The sequence below is a fragment of the Alligator sinensis genome, unplaced genomic scaffold, assembly GCF_000455745.1.
Source record: "Alligator sinensis unplaced genomic scaffold, ASM45574v1 scaffold1264_1, whole genome shotgun sequence".
Taxonomy (NCBI): Eukaryota; Metazoa; Chordata; order Crocodylia; family Alligatoridae; genus Alligator; species Alligator sinensis.
Genome location: NW_005842770.1, coordinates 408,338 through 429,346, shown reverse-complemented (window position 1 = coordinate 429,346; position 21,009 = coordinate 408,338). Strand labels below are relative to the sequence as shown.

The 21,009-nt window shown below is 41.4% G+C and overlaps 1 protein-coding gene across 1 annotated transcript in view; it reads left to right on the top strand.

Moving 5' to 3' along the window:
• Positions 1 to 14,046, top strand: part of MSL2 (MSL complex subunit 2) — a 19,977-nt gene extending 5,931 nt beyond the window's left edge. The window contains exon 2 of the mRNA XM_006034762.3: positions 10,440 to 14,046. Coding sequence (XP_006034824.1) covers positions 10,520 to 12,013 — 1,494 coding nt within the window. The 5' untranslated portion in view covers positions 10,440 to 10,519 and the 3' untranslated portion in view covers positions 12,014 to 14,046. The remainder of the gene's footprint in view (positions 1 to 10,439) is intronic.
• The last annotated feature ends 6,963 nt before the right edge of the window (positions 14,047 to 21,009 follow it).

Sequence of the window (21,009 nt, the reverse complement as noted above, 5' to 3'; positions counted from 1 at the left end):
AGGTACTGGGGAGGGGCAGACAGTGGAGGGGTTAAGTGGTGAGGGGGGCAGCTGGCAAGGGACAATGTGTGTGTGGACAAGGATCAGGTACTGGACTACTTGGTTCCCCTACCACCTGCTCCCTGCTTTCCTGGCTGCAGTGGTGACAGGGATGAATTTAAGATGACCCCTAATAAGTAGTTTCTGTATGTGGGAAATTATAACAAATTTATAATGTTTCTGTGTATAGAATCTAATTATTTGGCAGGGGGCACCTTAAATCTTGAGTCATCTTGAATTCGGGTAAATACAGTAATTTTAATATTCTTGTGACCTGGAAAAACCAGATGGGCCCTTGTTATTTTAGAACAAAATTATTCAAGGCAAGGTCCTGTTCCCCTTATTCTGTACCTGATGGAATCCTCTTTTACCCTGCTCAAATCCCTGAAAAACCATTAATACAAAAGGTTGGGTGGATTCTTCTCCTCCTTGCTGATTTTTTGCAACTTAGTTTTAAGGCTAGGATGATAACATGTTACAAAAGTAGATGCATTAATGGATTTTGAGTGATTCTGACAGTGGAATAGGATCACATTTAGTTGTCAGTCCATTTAAACACCTATGATGTAGAATGGGATCTGTCCATCAATGCCCTAACAGTGAATTTAAAGTATTTTAATCTCAAAGCCCTTACTTTATTAAAAGGTTTCTGAATTTGTTCTAGTTGTCAATAAGAAAACCATAAAGCCTGAATAGAAGAGCTATATATGCTGTATTTGAATCAATAACAAAAGTGTTAGTAACTTTGTTAAATACAACTTATCCGTTCAAATATAACAAGTGCATGAGTTTCTTTATTCTTAATAAATATTCTCCAACTATTTGGGTTGGTCTAATAAAAGATATCAAATTCACCCAAGGAACCTTGTCTGAGTTTCTTCGAAAAGTTGTAAATATTTTCAGGTGAAAGGCTGAAAAACTTAGCAAAAGTAAATTTCACACTGTTTTTTGTTGTTTGTTTAAATAGAAAGCTTGCATTTTAAAATTCTCTTCTGTTAATAATAAATCTGGCAGATTTCAGGTCAACTGATTTTTATTTTTATTTTTTTAATTAACTCATTGGTACAGCTCCTATACTGGAGGAATACAGTATGTGTTCATGGTGTTTGCCCATTTTCTTAAGCAATTCAGATTCCTGATTTTGGTTTTCACTAACCTCATTGTTTTTTATTTTTTCAAAAGTATGCCCCTTTTCCCACTTCAATCTTTCAGTGTCTGCCTGTATTGCCAGTGTGCTTTTTCTACCTGTTATAGGTGAAACCATATAGTTTATTCATGGATGGTTTTCCTTCATATGTGATATCCAGGATACATAGTTGTCCAGAAATTATGATGAATAATCCATAATGTGGCAGGACTTGTCACACTCTCTTGAGTTCTGGAATCTTAAGTATTCATTTTTTTTAGAAATCTAGTGTTTCTGTTTGAGAGTAACATTCAAAATGTAGAGAGATTATGAACTGAACTGAAACTTTTGTTTTTCGAAATCTGCAGCAGTCTGAAAACATGCTTAAATAAGCCCAGAACTGGAGTCTAAGTTTGTGGTGATATCCATGAAATAATGTAAGGAAGTTATTTCAAGACTAAAAATTTAGGTAATGAAAATAGTAATGCATTTTATTGTTTTGAAAAGAATTATGAACAGTAGTTAAAGATTGCTCCACTGGACTAAGATTTGTGGTGATTTCATCATTCAGTAAGATTTCAGAAATTGTAAAGAATTCCAATCTCTTGGTCTTGCACCTTTCCAAAAGATTGTGTAGCACTCATCTTTTATTGTGAAATTACTTATGCTGTACTTCTGGCTTGATGATGATGAATTTAATGTTTGTTGGGAATGCCAAATGGCATCGGAAATGCCAAGTTGCCCATGATATTGGGAATTATGTTAGGTATGCCATTGTTGGAAGACTATCACAAAGCATTCCATTCCATCTACAGGTATTTGTACTTGGCCTGCACTATACTTTGACTTCTTGAAAAACGTTTTACATATCCAGGGACTTCCCCAAGAGTGCTGCTCCAATTCCTTGGACTTCAAAAATAATCATAATGTGGACTCTTTCTCTCCCTGCCCCCCCTCCCCCCCAACCTTCCTCAATAAACCTGTTTCTCTGGTTACTCCATGTAGCTGTGGTTACCAGGAGTTCAGTAAATGGCAAGGTGGAAAGGTCTAGAGACTGTAAGCAAAGATGAAGCATTAATGGAGGGAATTATAGGCAATTAGGGCTTTTGTAAGACTTGAAATGTTGGAGTGAAAGTGAATCAAGTTTCACTCTGACAAATTTGTATTAGCTTTTGCAGATTTATAGTGCTGGTTCATATAAATGTTGACAGATCTAATCGCAAATACATTCACTCACTGAAGGTAAAAGAGACTAGAACAGGGGTGGGCCAGGCTGCGCCAGCAGAGAGAGGGGGGAGCCAGCTCAGCTCCACAGATCCCCTGTCAGCCTGGGTCCCATGCTCCTGTCGCCCTGCCCTGGGCCCCTGCCAGCCCAGGGCACCAGCATGGGCCCTGTGCTCCTGTCCATCTATTGCTTGCTGCCCACTCCATGCCACTTCCTCCCCCCCAGCCACTGCCATTTCCCCATTTTCCCACCCATCACCACCACTTCTCCTCACCCCACCTCCTGCCCCCGGCCGCTCCTGAGCCACATGTATCCCGGCTGCATCGCTGGGACCACAGGACTAAGCAGGAGCCAGCCCTACCTGACCCGGCCCTTGTAGTTCTCAGCTGGCTCCATGTGGTGCTCCTGCAGCATCATGTGGTCTTGGCTGTGCAGCTAGGAATCATGTGGTGCCAGAGCAAGGGATAGGGAAGTGGTGGCAGTGGGCAAGAAGGTAGGAAAGCAGGAAGAGAAGGGCAGCAATGGCAGATAGGAGTGGGGAAATAAATGGCAGTGAGTGGGAGTAAAGGGCCTGCATTGGTGCCCCAGGGCCAGGAGCAGCAGGAGTGCAGAGCCCAGGTTGGCAGGGACTGTGGGCAATGAGGAAGGGTGTGTATGTGTGTTCATAGGGCAAGTCCCACTTGCACAACCCACCATATGCATGTACCCACACCCTCTCGCACTGCCATACATGCACACCCCACACCCTCTCACACACTCAAGCCACCCTCCCACCACACACTCACATCCCCCCACAAACCCCATACCCACCCACACGCCACATATCTACACACCCCCACATGCTCTCTCACCCCATATACACACCCCCACACCAATCCGCGCCTCCACACACCAACAGCCCCCTACAATATACAAGAGTAGGACTTCATTTTAAGCTGTTGTGCAATCACCTCTATGTACACTACACAAACGCTCCTGCTTCTCAAGACAGAATCATCTCTGTCTAAACCATCCTAGACTAGTGTTGGTCTAAACTGCTGTTAAGAACTTCCAGAAATGATTCATTCTTAGATTATGGTCCACTGTATCCCTCAAGTCCTTTTCTTCTGTACTAAAGCCAAGACAGTCATTCCCCAGCTAGTATTTGTGCATGTGATTGTTCTGCCCCAAGGGCAGGACTTTTCACTTGTCCCTATTAAATTTCATCTGATTGATTTCAAACCATGTCTCCTGTTTATCAGGGTCATTCTGAATCCTAATTCTATCCTCCCGGGTGTCTGCAACTCCATTCATCTTGGTGCCAGGTGCAGATTTGCTTAAGTGTGCACTCAAGCCCACCCTCCAAACCATAATGGCAACATTAAACTATAATATTTGAGATACTGTAATAGGCTCAGACATGGGATAGTTATTTCTGTCCTGCATTTCTCCATTTCATTCTCCTCTTTGCATTTGTTCTCCAGTAGTAATAATTATTGTACCCCTTTTCCATCCATAAATGATCAGTAATGCAAGATGATATAGCTACATTTTAAAATTGTTGCTGTTGATTACTAGGGTAGGTTGTTCAAATGTTTGATACCTATTGTGTCTGGCTATTTACAGATTTGGAAAAATAGCATTTTATTTATGTTTAGAAGGCAAACTTTCTTCTTTATTGTAAACTAATTTTTAAAATATATTAAATTTGATTATGCTAGGTCAGCTACAATAAGGCTGAATATTTCTAACTGAAATAATCTTGGGTCTTTTAAACTCATGTACATATGTTCTGAAAATGATTCAACTTAGAAACAAGTAATCGTTCAGAAAATGCTTGTGTAAAAACTATTCTTCCTTATTGATTGAAATGTGTTCCATTTTAATTGCTACCTTCAAACATAAAATCTAGGTTTAGTTCAGGACAGCTGTGTGACGTGTCAGTGATCATGTGGCCTTTCCTAGTGACTTTAAACAGTATTCATCGTACTTGTCCGACAAATCTGAAATGCTCTCATTTGGTGCAGTCATTAAATCTGTCTGACTCATTTTTGGGGATGACACAATTCATTTAAATGTATAACAAACTGGGTTCACCCAGGATGTGTAAAAATAATGTGAATCGATATTACCTTAAGGCACGGGTGTCAAACGCATTGGGCCCCATGAGCCAGATGAGTGATGCAAAGCCTTACCTTTGGTGCCTGTCTTAAGATCTTGGGGTAGCTATCACCTGGCATACATTACGAGTGTCTTGGTACTTATTCCAGTGCTCCTTGGAGCTCCACTGTGTCTTGGCACCTGGGGTCATTCCTTATGCCTTTGTACAGGAAAGCGATTGGCATTTTAGGGTGCCCCTCATCCTTAGTGCATATCTGTGTCCCAGAACACTTCCATGAACTGGCTTTTCAAGTAAGAGGTTGTGACAGCTGAATCGTCACTGTTACAGTTCCTCAGTGGACCACCTTATCTGAGAACGTAGCGGCATTGGCAGCCCCAGGGCATCTCAGAAACATAATGCCTCAGTGTGTTTTGATGGATCTACATGTAGGACCACACATACCGATGCCAGAGAAACTGAAGTTTAGAGACTGGTGCCTATGAGTAGTCCATCTCTGCCAGCCTGTTTTTGCAGCACACCTGTGCCTTGGCACCCCTAACACCTCCTATAGTTTAGCACTTTGGATCACTGTTAAGGCTTGGTGCCTTGGGGCTAATTTCTCATCTATCCCTCCCCATAGTCTCTCTCAGGCTGCTTGTTCATTCATAGATGAATTGTAAGAGCTAGACTTATTTCAGGCATCTGTCCATGCTGAAATAAGGATAATCTGAAAATAGTTTCTTATACTATTTGTAGGACTTCTTTTAATCAGTTAAAATCTCCTTTATGACTAATCTGCCATTATTTTTTAAAATATATGTATATATTTAATACATTCACTTCATGTTAATATATGGGAGTTGGTATTCTTTTGGTTCCCTTTCACGGCTACCATTGAATTGTATTCTTTTATTTTTGTGGGTCACAATTTACCAGTTAAACTGCTAGACTCATCCTGTCATAACTTTTCATCAGGGAAAAGCTGCTTTTAGCTTTGATGATTGATCAGTCAATCAGTCAGAAATCCAGACTAAAAGGGGAATCTCTGAAATTTAATTTACAGGTAGGAAAATCTTTCTGAGAAAATGCTGACCAGAATATAAAGGAATGTAACTATTTACACCCCAGGGAATTACGTAATTATGTGCCTGCGTAATTTTGCATATAAAACTTGTAACTGCAAATAATCACGTACTATCGTGTAGTTCGCCGTGGTGTAGCTGGTGAGGGGAAGGGGACCTCCTGCCTGCAGGGGGAGGGTTGTGGGAGTGTGTGTGGGGTTTGTGGGTGAGTGGGGCCCCCCACACCCTATGGTGTACAGCCTCTGCCATGGTGACAGCAGCAGCAGGCAGTGGGCCCTCGGAGTACTCTTGGCTGGGCACAGCCGGCAGCGGCATGTGGCTCCAGCGAATCCTAGGGCCTGCATATGGCTCCTGCCTGCAGTGCCATGAGCCCTGTGTGCTGGCATGGAGCCAGCCCAGTCTGGCCTGAAGGTATGTGCCAGCAGGCTGGGCCACGCCAGCTCTGTGCAGCCTCCAGGATTCACTGAAGCTATGTGCTGCCAGGGGGGCTCTACCTGCTGTGGCCAGGAGTGCCCAAGGGCCTGGGAACTGTGTGCAGGGTGGCGGGGAAGCAGGGCATGTAACAGGCAGGGGGCTGTGTCTGGTGGTTGGGAACTGTGCTGGGGGGACATGTTCCTCGGGGGCTGTGCTGGAGGGGGGAGTGTGGCTGGGACCCACCCCTCCACAAACCCCATACATTCCCATATCCACACCCACCCACACCACCTCACAATCCTCCCACACCCTGTCCCCCACATGCTCCCATATCTATACCCTTGCCCCCCTTCACAACCTTCCCCACATACCTCAACCCTCCCCCACACAAGTACCTGCATATAAAGAAGGTTGAAATAGTGTTATATTTAGTTTAAGTTGTAAAAAAATAAAAATAAAATAATAATAATAATAATAATTAAAAGTAATCAATTGTGCATGATTTTGAAATTTTCTGCACATAATTTCCTGGCGTGCAACTATTATTGCTTGGATCACTTCCTTCTGAAAAGTATTAGTATGCATAATTTCAGGAATTTCAGTTTGTGTTCATTCTTATTATAAAGTTGTTTTACCCTTTCATTTCTTCCAGCTGAAAAAAAAATCCCTCTTTTTTTTTTATTGTTTTACATTTTCATGAAATTGGAAACATAATTTTACATCTTATTTACCTGCTTCACACTTAAACAGTCTTCTAACTTTACTCTAAATTCTTTCTTCTCTCTAGTTACAATAAGGTTTGCTCTTTCTGAACTCCCTCAAGGTAATCTATATTTTTCTGGAAATGAGATGTCCAAAAATACCATATTCCTTATGTGTCTTTTTTATGAGCTGTGGAGAAGGTCCATGCTATTTCCTTCATGATTATATGTTGGCTTTACACATGGAGCCCCTAAATGCTCTTTGTATTGCGAATGTATGTAACTTGCCGTGCGCTCTCATCTCAGTCTTGTTAGCAATATCAACGGTCATATTTAACTGTGTTGTTACTTGCTTTGTGCCACTTTTCCTCCAATGGTAATTGCTTATTTTTCTTCTCCTGCTTCTATTTTTTTTAGTTTTTTTTATCTTAGCTAATATTGGAATCCTGTTAACAGCTACATATTTCAGTTACGTGCTGTTTACCCTTTTCTGACCGCTAATTGGGTGGGGACTTATGTTTTAATCATGTCTTCAGGTCTCCAAATGTTATGTGAATCCCAAATTTCTCAGGCTATTTTACCAAGTACATCCAGTGATTTTCATTCCAGTATCAATTGCTTTTTCTTTCCATGAGGAAGATCTGGAAGGTCTGTTTCTTCTTTTTGCTTCTTGAGTGCTTTGAAATGTTAATGCTTTCAAATAGCCTTTCTCTAATGTTTGTCCACCTGAGGGTAGATAGTAGAGTTTATCTATGTTTTTCAGGGTATGTTAGGGCCTTGTGTCTCCTGTCCCGGCAAAAGTCACTTGCCCATACTAGTCATTGATTTCCTTTTCAGTTTTTGCAAATGATCTGTGATATATTTGTAAATATTCACATGGACAAATTCCATTTTTTGGCTTGTTTTATAAGTAAAACCTCTGCAGTGCATTGTTGAAAATGTGTGCCTAGTCACTGACATATGACTTTTTTCTAGTTCTACTGGATGAATAAAACTTTTTAAACAGGAGGATAGTGAATACTGTGCTTTTAGTAGTACAGTATTGGAGAGAGATAGCTGTGATGGTCCAGGAATTATGCTAGAGGCAAGGATTTTTGTGGGTGATCTCTTCTATTGGACCAACTGCGTGATTAGGATAAAGCTAGGTAAGCTTTTGAATGTAAGGCATTCTTATCAGTTCTGAGGAAAGCAGCTAGCACAGTGATGATTAAAACAGTGGATAGGGCTGTGAAATTGGAGAGAGGAGCAATGCCCAGGGATAGCAGACAGTTAGCAGAAGAAAAAATTGATTAATGGGAGATCAAGACTTATCAAAAGGGAAAAGAGTGAACAAAGAATTTCAGGAATCAGGGAAATAATAGTTTACCATAAAGTCATTATTATTGTTCAGTCCTTGGTTCTTAGTGTCCAGCCAGTTTATGAATTTTTGTTCCCAAACTTGTATTTTAAAGGTGTTTGGTAGGTTTCCCTTGTGCGCAAGGATAATGAGGTCAGAAAGCAAGTGGCTATGCTATGAAAAATATTTTTCTTCTGGCATTTGTGTCTCTCTGTCCTTTGTATTCTTCCTGTGAGTTCACTGTGGTGCATAGTTCCTGTTCATTTTCACCCAAGTAGTTACCATGGGTATTTGGGGCTTGTTGGTTGTAGCTGTGCTGGTCTAAGGACATCTACTCAAAGACCCTTGCCTGCCCATGGGTATTTGGTGCGTTGGATCAGCTATCATGTTTTGGGAAAGATGTTTAGGATCTGAATTCTGCTGGGTTCATTGGGCGGGGGGGGGAGTGGGAGGTGATTGTTTTAGTGGTGATGTCTGGGTTGACAGGTTAAGCATCTATTGTTAAGGCAAGGCTGTGTCCCTTTTGTCTGTTGATGATGAAGAGTTTTCTGATATTGGTGAGTTGATTTGGCTTCTGAATGATGATGGATTGGGAGGTTAGGGGGCTATTTGAAAGACAGGAGCGAAGGGGCTGGGAATGTTTCTCTCAATAGCTGATCTTTGCTGAGTATGGCTGTAATTGATGATTCTTCCAATCCAGGGGTGTCAATTTATCTGCCCCCTCCCCCAGCAGGCTAGATTAATGACCCTGGCTCTTGTTCCCCCATGCTGAATCCAGTGGCTGCTCCAGGATCTGTTCTACATGTAGCATGCATCCTGGAGCAGCCAGTCTGAGACCTGACCTGTGCTGCACATGGCATGCTGCCCCAGCTGAGATGTGTGATGTACATCCCAGGCCCTGTCCCTGGAGCCAGTCTGAGTCAATTTAAAGCCGGGGCAGCACCAGAGTTTGGATAATGGGGCTCCGTGGGACCAATGTGACCCTTGGGCCATATATTTGACCTGTGTTCTAATCAGTTCCAGTGTGGAGCGGCAGGGGTTCACCAGGCTGTGTGATCACAGGGGTGAGGGGTTCTTGCATTGGAGGTTACTGCAAGGTACCTGGGTGACTCTTTCAAAGATAATTGGTTTCTCTGCTGGATTGCCCTTTGTGTGTAAAGGTAGTGTGAAAGTGATGTGATGTAACTGTGATGGTCCAGAAATTTTTCACTCTCTTCTTGCTACAGGTGTCTTTTTTTCTCTCTCTCTTTCCTAAGAGGCATTGGCTACATCCAGAGGTGGGAATTTTAACTGAGGTATTCCCATGCTCCTGTTGGGGCTAAAAAATCTCAGAGGTTTCTGGTTAGGGACAGGACCCTCTGCTCAGGATCAGACCAATTGCCTTGTTTGGGATCAGGAAAGAATTTTACCTCGTAGTGAAACAGATCATCATGGACTGTTGGGGGTTTTGCCATTCTTTGTAGCAGAGCCATGGTCCTCCTCCCTGTCTCTCAAGTGTTTTTTAACAGCCACTTCCTGTCTTGCAGTAGAAAGACATTGAGAGTGCCTTCAACCCCCTGCTTTGCCTGTGGCAGGTTAAGGTGTTCTTGGTGTTTTGGGACAACATTTTTGGTAGTAGTGCAAGACGGTTGCTTGTGTCATTTTAAGAATAGTTCAACCAGTGGAACTCAGTCTTGTAGAGCAGTTGGTTGGGAACAGGCCACCACGCCCCTCCAGTAGTGGGGAGGAAGAGGAGAGTGGGGAGGAAGGCGGATGCTTATGTCAGAGGGAGGGGAGGGAGAAAGCAGGGGGATCTCGAGAAGGGATCAGTGACATGGCGCAGGGCAGGGTACAGGACACACTGGGCTGAACTTCTTCCCTGTGTTTCAGGTTGGATCATGTCACTTAATGGGTTGTTTCTGGCCTGTGTCCTATAGGATAAGCACCACTGGGCTAGACAACCACTTGTATTGAATAGGTAGGGACAATCCTGTCTTAAGCAGACTTTTGGACCGTATGATTGCCTGAGGTCCTCCAGTCCTACTTGTCTATGATTTTGAGTCTAAATAAATATCTTGGCTAATATAGAAGAATGTTGTTTATTATGTTGCCATGTTGAGGTAAAGACAGTGTAGAAGAGAGATATGCTGATATATTCTGAAGGTTAAGTTAACAAGGTAACAGTACATCAGTTCTCAGTCTTATTTTTTTCTCTTTGAAATAGAGAAATAGTTTTTTACTACAGTACTCTTTGAAGACTGTGAATACATCAGCGGTTGACAAGCCCTCTGACATTTCATGTTGTTCACACAGCCACAGTGTTTTCCAGACTTGACTTTAGGACTGAATGCTGTTCATGTGATTTCTAGAGCTGTGTCAGTAGGAAGTTCCTCTTATTTTTATCCTGGCAGCGTGTAGCACCTGGTCTCTCTAACTTTTTTTTTTCCCCCCCCTTAGGAAATTTGCTCCAAGACCCCATTGCTCCCACCAACTCCACGTGTCAACATTATGTCTGCAAAACTTGTAAAGGCAAGAAGATGATGATGAAACCATCCTGTAGTTGGTGCAAAGACTATGAACAGTTTGAGGAAAATAAGCAGCTAAGCATTCTAGTAAACTGCTATAAAAAACTGTGCGAGTACATAACACAAACTCCCTTGGCACGAGACATAATACAAGCAGTGGACTGTTCTGATCTTTTGGCTTTGCTCAAAGATGGATCACCACTCCACGAAGACACAGAAAAGACTTCTGATGCTTTGGGTGTGACACATTCCCCCGTTCCTACAACCTCAGAACATACAAATGACCCTCAAGCTGGTTTTTCTTCAATATCTGAAAGCACACACAATATTGATATTAGGAGTTCTGTTATCAATGGGTTGCCCAATTGTAATGGGCTTTCGGTTGATAAACTTGGAGTTAATATTCCTTCTCCTGAACATGCAAATACGATTGATGTATGCAGTGCTGGAGAGTATATAAAAACTGAAGATCTCTCAAGCAGCCTGCAGCCTGTGTGTGATACAGTGCCGACCAGTGACTTGTGTACAACAGGCATTGACATCTGCAGTTTCACGGAAGATATAAAACCTGGTGGCTCTCTCTTGCTGAGTGTTGAGGAAGTGCTCCGGAGCTTAGAAACTGTTTCGAACACTGAAGTCTGTGCTTCTAATTTGCAGCCCAGCTTGGAAGCCAGTCCTTTTCTGCAGCTTTCCCCCCCATCTCTTAGCCATAGTGTTTTCATGTCAACAGGTGCTTCACCTCATGGGATCTCGTGCACAGCAGCAACACCTAAGGTAGTTAAGTTAAACAGGAAGCGATCCCGATCAGAAAGTGACAGTGAAAAGGTTCAACCCCTCCCAATTTCCAGCATCCTCTGTGGCCCAACCTTGGGAGCATCAGCTCCTGTAACAGTGAAACAGGAAAATAAAATGTCTTTGCAGCCTGTAGCAACTGTTCCCAATGGAGGCACAACTCCCAAAATCAGTAAAACTGTACTCCTGTCCAACAAGAGCCTGAAAAAGAACCTTGAACACCCCGCAAAAAAATCCCACCCGAAAGCCAAACCAGGAATGCTGAAAACAAAAGACAAAGCAAAGGAAAAGGTTCCTAGCAGTAATGTTATGCCAGGAAGTCCGACAAAAACTGTGTACAAGAAGCCACAAGAAAAGAAGGGGTGTAAATGTGGTCGTGCCACCCAAAATCCAAGTGTTCTTACATGCCGTGGCCAACGCTGCCCTTGTTACTCGAACCGTAAAGCCTGCTTAGACTGCATATGCCGTGGCTGCCAAAACTCATACATGGCTAATGGGGAAAAGAAGCTGGAGGCATTTGCAGTGCCAGAAAAGGCCTTGGAGCAGACTAGGCTTACTTTGGGCATTAATGTGACAAGCATTGCTGTGCGGAACGCCAGCACAAGCACCAGTGTAATTAATGTGACAGGGTCACCAGTAACTACATATTTAGCTGCCAGTACACACGATGATAAAAGTTTGGATGAAGCTATAGACATGAGATATGACTGTTAAATCATTTTCTGTCTTTTCCCTGCCCTTAGTAGGGGAACTGCTACAGTTTTAAGGCAGCTATGGTTCTGTTTAACTTGCTGGAGCTCCTGCAATTAGATCACTTGTATCAAGTGTTTTTCATTGCTATGTTATGTGTGTTAGTGTCTGGGAAATAGTTTGCAGATAACGGAGGAGTTACCCTAAAACTGTCCTTAGTTCTTACAGCACCTCATAGTTTGAGATCAACTGCTGATGTAAATGATTTTAATACAAAATGATTTTTGGTGAGGAAAACATTAACCTCATTGTACCAGTTCATGCTTTGTGCACAATCAAAGCTTCCAACTAAATGGAAAGAAGTGTGGAGCCTAGGCAGTCTGTCAAAGTTGGGCTAGTTTATAATGTACAGAAGTAATTCTTGAGTACTTAGGGAGTCAGTGTTGCTAGAAAAGCACATCCTGTTTCTGTAGAAAACAGTGTTAAGCTGAGGAATGAATGCAGTCATTGAATGACAACATCTCACTTCTGATCATGAGAATTGGTTATCTAGATCATAGTCATCTAAAAATCAGTAAAGCTAATTTCTGAGCAGCAGGTTGGAAATTCTGTCAACTGGGTTCCAAACATTACTCTAGTGTCACTCAAAATTCTCCAATACGTAAGCCTCGGTGTAGTAGCTTTATTCACTTTTTCTCCGAAGAACTTTCTAGGTTATGTCACAGGTATATTTTAACTTTTTGTTCCTAACTCCTTTTACCTGTTACTGTTCATTTTGGGGAAATAACATGTATGAAGAAGGTTCAGATCTTACAAGCACACACCCATGTAGTTCCCACTGCTTTCATTGGCACCTGCTTGCCATACCTTGAGAGGAGAATATAGCAAAAAAGGTGCATCTGCTCTGGGTTAGTTTTTTTTGTTCCAATAATTAATGCCCATAATACATCCAGGTTTATACAGCATTTACCACCATTGGTTCCTTTCTTCCTTGGCTCAGTTATAAAGGAGGTTAACGGTGTTTAATTGTGATGCATTTGGGATCTCTCCACACCAGGAAAATGTCCCGTTGCCCCTCAGTCCAGACAGAAGTTGGATACAGGGTAAAATTAATTTCATTAGCCGTTAGAAAAAGCATGCTGGTTCCACTCTGGATACTGGGGCTTTGGGACAGTTTCAACACCAGGTAAGTATTCTGTTCACAACAGAACATTGCAAGAGTGGGTGTGGCTAAACGCCTCTATAAATGTAACCTTTTTGTGCAAAAATTATTTATTTCCAAGTTAATACCTGAAAATAGGGGTAGATTAAGAAGATTGCTGCTCTCCATGTAGAGCACCTGACAGCATCTTGACTGGCTTTTTTTGTTTGCATTTTTAACTATTCTTTGTCAAACTTCTTCAGGGAGGGAAGCAGAGAGGGGTGTCTAATCTCTAAAGTGATGCGATAAAACATTGGCTGACTCAAATACAAAAGGACTTCCTATTTTAACAGCATGTCTAAAGAAAAATTAGCAGTAGAATTTTTCAAAATCCTTGATGGCTGCCATCTTTTTTAATTCATTACATGCCATTTCCTGTGCATTATGACATAATGTTAGGTATATTTTTGATTTGGCACACAGCACCTACAATGACGGTTATTCACCTGTCTAAGCAAGAAGCAAAAATCCTTTGGACAATAATTAAATGACACCTCCCTTTGTTTCATAGTGTACCATGGTGTCATTTTTTGTGAATGTGGTCAGATTTTTTTTTATTTTTTATTTTTTGTTGGTTTTTGGTTTGGTTTTTTTCCCCTGTCATTTTTGTAGGGTGGGGCAGGGTGGGGGTGGGGGGTTAAAGCCATAGGAAGAAAAATGTGATGTATGTGTCCAGTCTGTACTTTTTTGTTTTTTGTTTTGCAAGAAGAGTTGAAAAATATTTTTGATAATGAGTAAATGGTGGAAAATGCTTCATAGTATTCTTGTCTTTATTTGCCAACCCAAGGACCTGAATTCTGTGTTCTTATCCTCCTTAAAGTTTCATGATGTCCTATTAAAAACGTATTTAGTTAAATTTGTATGTGATTTTGTGTTGACCAAGAAGTTCCTGCCGTTTTCTGCCTTTTGGTGGTTTGACCTAGTAATGTAAATCTGTTTGTTATTCCACTATATGTAAAAGGAAAAAAAATCACTAATGGATTTTATTAAAGTGAGACTGAGTAGCATGGCTAGTTTCCGAACACTTCGCAAAGCTGTTAAGTTTTGCTGAGATTGTTGCTAGTGCGTTTACTAGGCCTCTAAATGACATACATGAATACCCACTGCTCCCTAAATGTGGAGTCATTTGGAATTTTTTATTTTAATTTTACTGCTACATTAAATATGGTTCTAATACTTGGAGATATAGTTGAAGTGTTTTGGAACCATTGATAGGGGAGCCCTGATCGTTAATGTAACATTGCAAATGGTAAATTCAGGTTGTTTTTTTAAACAAGCTTCCTTTTATGCTGCCACGTTCTTGAAATGTATATTAAAATTTAAATTGATTAATAAATATTAGTTTTCTAATTCTATTTTGTAACTACTGAGGGAATTGGTGTGGCATACATTTTATTAATTGTTTGAATATTTTTAATCTGTAGTAGAGGATTATTTGTGTTTTTGTAATTACATAAAATTAGGGGGTTTTTACTTCTCTGGTTGTTGATAAATATGTTGACTGTAGGATCAGACTGAGGATGGCAAAGAGAAAACTGCAGTGAAATGGTTACCATAGTTCTATCTTTTTGGGACCCTTTAAAACAATCAGAATAGTAATTTAAATGGTCTTCGCAATTTTGTTGCCTGCCTATGCTAACAAATTCCACAGTTGCTGCCACCGGTGGAGTTGTCCCATGTGGGTCATGCCATAGTAGGAAATTTTGAAGACAGTGTTAATGTAGACTAGAACAGAAGGGCTTCTAGTGAATTGGGAAGCATGTGCTGTTTCCCCTCTCCTCTAAATCCCCCAAAGTTAAGTTGGTTATCTTGTAAACATTTTTCCATTTTTTTTAATGTTAGAATTGCCTCAAACAAAATGCAGCTGGTGAAGGAGCTAGTTGTTATGATGTAAGCTACTTCCTAGATGAGCTTGTGCTACAAAGACTGAAAAATTAAATACCTTTTTTTTTTAAATGCTACAGAAGTAACTTCTAGTTTGTTCAGGGATGCATAAGGTTTCTTCTGGAAGGGAGCCATTTATATGCTACAGAATTTACATATTTTGATAGTGTTGGAGTGATGTTGTCACTATGATGGTACAAAAAATATGCCAGAGGCATGGATTTTTGTGGATATCTTTTATTGGACTACATGGAACCTGATAAAGAATGTCTTGCATTTGAAAGCTTATCCCAACCAGGCAGTTGGTCCAGTAAAAGATGTCACCCACAAAAATCCATACATCTCATAGAGTTAATATTGTGTTCATACCCATACCACTCATACAAGGGACCCTTTTTCAAGGAGTAGATGGGAAAACCTTTCCAATATACCAGTCTCCCATTTATATAGAATTAAGGCTTCTTATTTTATGTTACCTAATAAAACACCCCTGTGCAAAAAATGAAATTGCTGTTTGTCTGATAAACATCAGGAAAACCCCTGAAGCCATTAGTGAATTTGTGCTGACCTCACCTCATCCAAATAAGGTTTTCTGCAGTTTTCCGTAGGTGATGTCCCTGTTCCTGGTTGGATCTAACAATATTCATGTTGGGTACTCCAAACTCACCCCAGCTGCTGCATGGCAGAAAATTCCTACATGTCTGTTGGACACTCCATAGGCAGGGCTATATGTATAGATGTTGGATTTCAAACCATGCAGTACTAAAAACTAAATGCAATTTCAAGAGAGGCCTGTGCAAAAAAGGTACATCTGGGCTCATCAGGATCTTGTGGAAGCCAGTTAAAGGCAAGAATGTCCTAATGTCAAGTGCTGTGGAATGGCTATATTTATGGTGCCATGAAAAGCTGCTAGAAGTATCCCATATCTTCCAACTAAAACCATGTAAATCTGAAAAACCTGCTGATAGAAACCAGGTATGGCTGGCGCTACAACAGGGTTGCTGATTGCTGAAACCATGAGACAGTTTAAGATAAGGAAATAAGGAGATGCATGTCAAAGGATTTTGTTGCGACCGGGAGAGAGTAGCTCCACAGGTCAGATCTGGCCTGGGGGGCCATGTCTGACACCCCTGCTTCAAAGCCTATAAAAAGCAAAAGCCCCCATCATGCCTGAGGCTTGGATATTGATAAATGACTTGCACTTCTCAAAGTAAAGCCTGAAAAAATTGTAGACATGGAAAACAAAAGCATCGTGTGTAACACACAAGGTTCCTCCTCAGTCTCTTGCAAAAGAACTGCACCAAACCTACATAACTTCTGTTTTAGTCTGAACTAAATTTTTGACGACCAATTTCAACTAAGCCATGAGCACATCCATTTGGGGTTTTTCAATCCGTAATTTTTATGGTGGCAAAATTAGGTGTATCGCTTTAAAGAGGAGAGTTCCCTGCCCCAGAGTACATCTATCTAATGTTAGGCGGTGCCAAGAGGAAGGTAATTAGGGTAGGTAAGGAAAGTAAGTTACTGCATATTGTGATATTCTGTTATTTAGGTACAATAATTCTGAGTGGCTTCCAAGTGCTTTCACAGCTCAGTGAGTTTTAAAGAAGGATTATTATAATGAAATACTGTGGGAAGCCGGTTAAATTTGCATTAGGAATCTGTCCCATATTTAAGTGGTAAAAAAAATAGCAACGGGAGGAAGAATCAAGTGGGTACTGCAAGTCTGACAACATCTTGACATTGCCAGTCGGAGACGGGAAATTGGAGTCACAGATACAAAATAGAAATATGTAAAGTCTTTGCACATGGGATTAAATAATGTGAACTTTATGCTGTGGGCAATAACAAGAGTAGCAGAATTGAAAGCTATGGATGTTGTTATCTGAATGATACTGAGGAAGATGATTTTGGGGCAACAGGAAGAAGGAATGATGTGAGCAATAATGCTGTGAAACCACAGGGAACCAAGTTATTCTTAAAATCAAAGTTCTTTATTTGCAAAAGAAAAAAATACCTCCCCCCCTCAAGATGGCAAAGGTAAAACCAAGGCACCATAAGTCATCTTCAAACTACCATTCCTAACACATTTCAGAACCTCTCATAATGACTCTTGTACTCCTTGTAATTTTTATTGACATAGGCTACAATACATAAGTAAACCTTTACCTTACAAGCGTAATTTAAATATGATTTTTTTTAACAGTAGCTTGCTTGTATTCTGCTTTCATTTAAGACGTGATTTAATACAGCATGCTAAATGTTATACCATTTGCAGTGGCATTTGGGTGATCTTTTTGGGCCTTTATTTTTATAAGTATAGTCTGTTGAATTGCCTCCTGGAATACCCATTCAGTTGGCCTAGCCAGTTAACTGAAGTCATTTAATAAGCCAAGGTGTTTTCTATGCCAGCTGCAAGGCTGAGACTGCATGCAATCTGGTTCAAGTAGCAAATTTTACAATACCGCCACACAGTGGCAGACAAGAAAATATAAGTGTGTTAGAGTGGCTGCCTGCATTTTTTTCTAAAGAAAACTCACGTAGAAATACTACTGTTGCCTAAGAGAAAAAAGATCATGCTGACATTGATTAGAGTCACAGTTTGCTTGTACTTAACCATGTCTCCTCTTTTACACAGTAAAATGCATGATAATTTACAAAGCGTGTATCCTAGGTATGACCATAAACTGCATCTGACTGGACGGCCTGGTGGCAATGTGGTGGGGCTACTCATGGCAGGGTAGCTCCTATAAAATACCACAATGTTGCAACTTCCAGAGTGAGGTGAGTATAGGACACCTCAAAATCTTAGCCCCCACTGCCTAGTGGGTACTCCTTGGTTGGACAAAGGCTAAGGGACACCTGACAAGCGCGACCTCGCCGAGGCATTAGGTAGTCAGCAGAAATTTTTATTTGTTGCTCTCTGGCAGAAGCTACAACCATAAAGGCACCGAACGTCTGGATTTGGTCTGGCCTTTGCATTCTGTTTCGATGGTCTAAAGGGAGATGGTAGGTCTTGGGCAGTCTGCACTCCTCCATACTCTTGCCTGGGCATATGCGTCAAAGGTCTTGATGTGATAGTCGCAGGACTCCATACAAGCAGATTCATCAGGCACCTGACTAGACCTCTTCTGTGTACACTAAGATCCAGAGCATCGGCGGTTGCCTACCATGTATCAAAATAGAATCAAGGCTGCTTGTTTCTAAGGGGAAAGGACTTCAGATTTTGCAAGACAAAAGCAAACCAACTCAGGAGAATAGAAAGGTCAATAAGTTCATGTTTCTGTTGTATGATTCAGTTTTTAAAACTTAATTTTACTTATTTCTTGAGTCTACTAAGTGGGCAAAATGAATTCAATTTACATAAGTTGGATTTGAAACCAAGACAAAGGAGTGGGGTGATCTGTAGCATGTCAAGACCTGGGGAAAACTAGAAATAGATATTTATGATGTTGAAAATTTTAATTAATTTCTGATAAGAGCAAAAGCAGTGTGAAACAAAATGTTGTCAGCTTGACTAATGTTGGGAATTGAGCTGGGTAGCAGTCCTGGCTACAGTTCTCTTCTCCAAGTTCTGGATTCTAGTATCCTAAAAGACATGCTGCTCTAGAGCATTTTGGCCGTGTCTACATGAGACACTTCACTGCACAGTAAACAAATCTACTGCACAGTAAAGCATCACTACCTAAACATGCAGGCACTTATTGTGTAGGAAATTAGTCTACTTGGTAGTAAATTTACTGTGCAGTAAAGCCAAATAGCATTAATTGTATGTGTAGGCGCACCCTTTGTGCACTATTAGGTTAGCCCACTTGGTTATGATTTTAGGTGCAACCTCCTATATAAAAAGTCATCTGCCACTAAATTTTTATCATGCCAACACAGGAAACATATGCCATAGAGTTATTAAAATGGAATCTGATTACAAAGGTTGGATAAAATATTTTTTCTATGTATAATATAATTACAGTTTTCAAATGTGTAAGCAAGAGAAGGCGATGGGGGATGTCAATGTTGGATTAAGGGCCACAGATCTGCATTGGTTTAGGATAATGTTAATGGTTTCCATGCTGTGTTTGAAAACAGGCAAGACAGGGCAAGAGAGTTACCACAGGCTGGCAAACTTTGCCTTGAAACACTTTGTTATTATATGTTGATCCTGCTAGGAAAAAGGTAAGTGGATTCTGCTGACTGCAAGGTAGGCGACTTATATCACCTTGATATGAAGGGGGAAAGCAGATTTTTTGGGGGAGAGGAATTTGCGTTTGGGCTGAGCAGTTCTGAGGAGGAAACCAGAAGAGCTACTGAGTGGTGGAAGAAGGGTTGAAGAAAACTCTCTCGTCACTCTTAAAGTCCAACTCTAGCAAGAAGGTTACTGTGGATTCCAAATAGTGGGAGAGGACTGTTTCACAGTATATTGGGAAAGGCACCAGCCAACATGGCATTAGCATGAAATAGGAAGTTGAAGCCCCTCTGCAACAGGTATGTGGGGAGAAATAGATCCTGAATTAAACAGTAGAACAGAAGAAAGAACAAGTAGCAGCAAGTGGTCCAGAGACTACAGCCTAAGAGGAACATCAGTGGCAATTGAAAGAGCATCTGTATTGGAGACTCATCAAACACCAGTGTTTTGCCATTCCTGAAGAGATGAGCTGATGACCTGAAGCACTTGTATTTTTGAGCAGGTAGCCATGTTGCTTGGTTGGAAAGTCCTCAGATTTCCATTTAACTCCATTAGCAGATGACTTAGCAGCTGGATTTCACACCCCCAGGAAGGGTTATTGCAATCCTGACCTAGCTAGGAATTTCATAAGAACACCACTGATAGCAGCGTGTAGTTGGTTCTTTCTTTGGAGGTGCTGCTGTGCCCCTTCCAATGACTGGGCAACTTAGTTCATCAATCTAAAATCTTGGACAGTGAAAAAATGTATTGATACAATGCTTAGTACAATTTTTTAATAGCCAGTGTCCTTGCCAGCAGACTCGGGTGTTTTCCTACCAGTTGCCTGCAGTAATAGAGGCTGAGCAGTGTACTGAAGATGACATGCAGGTTGAGTTGACTGCTACAGCCCAGTCCTGATAGTTGTTCTATCAAATGGACTGAAAAATTAGCAGAGGGAAAGCCAAGAGTTGGAGGTGGATCTTTAGAGGTCATCTAAACTCCAAAGGAGCCCCTGACTTTAGGGGGTGTTTGATTTCACTGAGACCACAACCAAAACACCCTGTCGCACACAACTATAGGGAAGCCATTTGCCTCTATAGTAAAACATATGCCGCTATAGTGTTATTCAGACAACTTAGCACCATAAAGCAACCTTGGGGGAGGGAACTGAGTATTTATCTCCAGTTTACAGAACATGACATTGCAACAAAGGTCTTGCATAGTAGCAGAGCCAGGATCAGACTTGGAAACCTGATTGTTTCCATCTTGTGCTCATTCCTCCAAGCCATCTTTCTCTGCTCTTGTTTGCTTTTCCGGGCATGCGCAGGTCTGCTCCTTTCAGGGAGCGGTAGTGGCAACACCATGGAAATGCGATCAGAGGAGGTAGCTGCAGTGTGCAGACAAATAGGCGATGGTAGCCAGCCTCCTGGAAATGGGATGGACCCTGACATGGTGATGTGTGCTGAAGGCACACCCATTGTTGCACTAGACTCCTTTGTTGTAGCCTTACTGCGAGTAGGAAGTTGAGAGGGCTGCCTCCGTTGGGGTGGTTCAGGCCTGGGACCATCTAGGAGGTTGATAGGCATATGCCTGAAAAGGATGAGAAAGTGGAAAGGAAAGGTTGTATCATGTTTGCTGGGGATATGAATTTGTGGAGGGAAGAGCAAACGCAAGCAATTCCTTCAATGTGGCTTTCCGGGGACATACTTGCCAGACTAGTAGAAATTATAGCTGGAAACTCTCTCTCTTTGCAGGTCTTCACCCAGTTGGGAA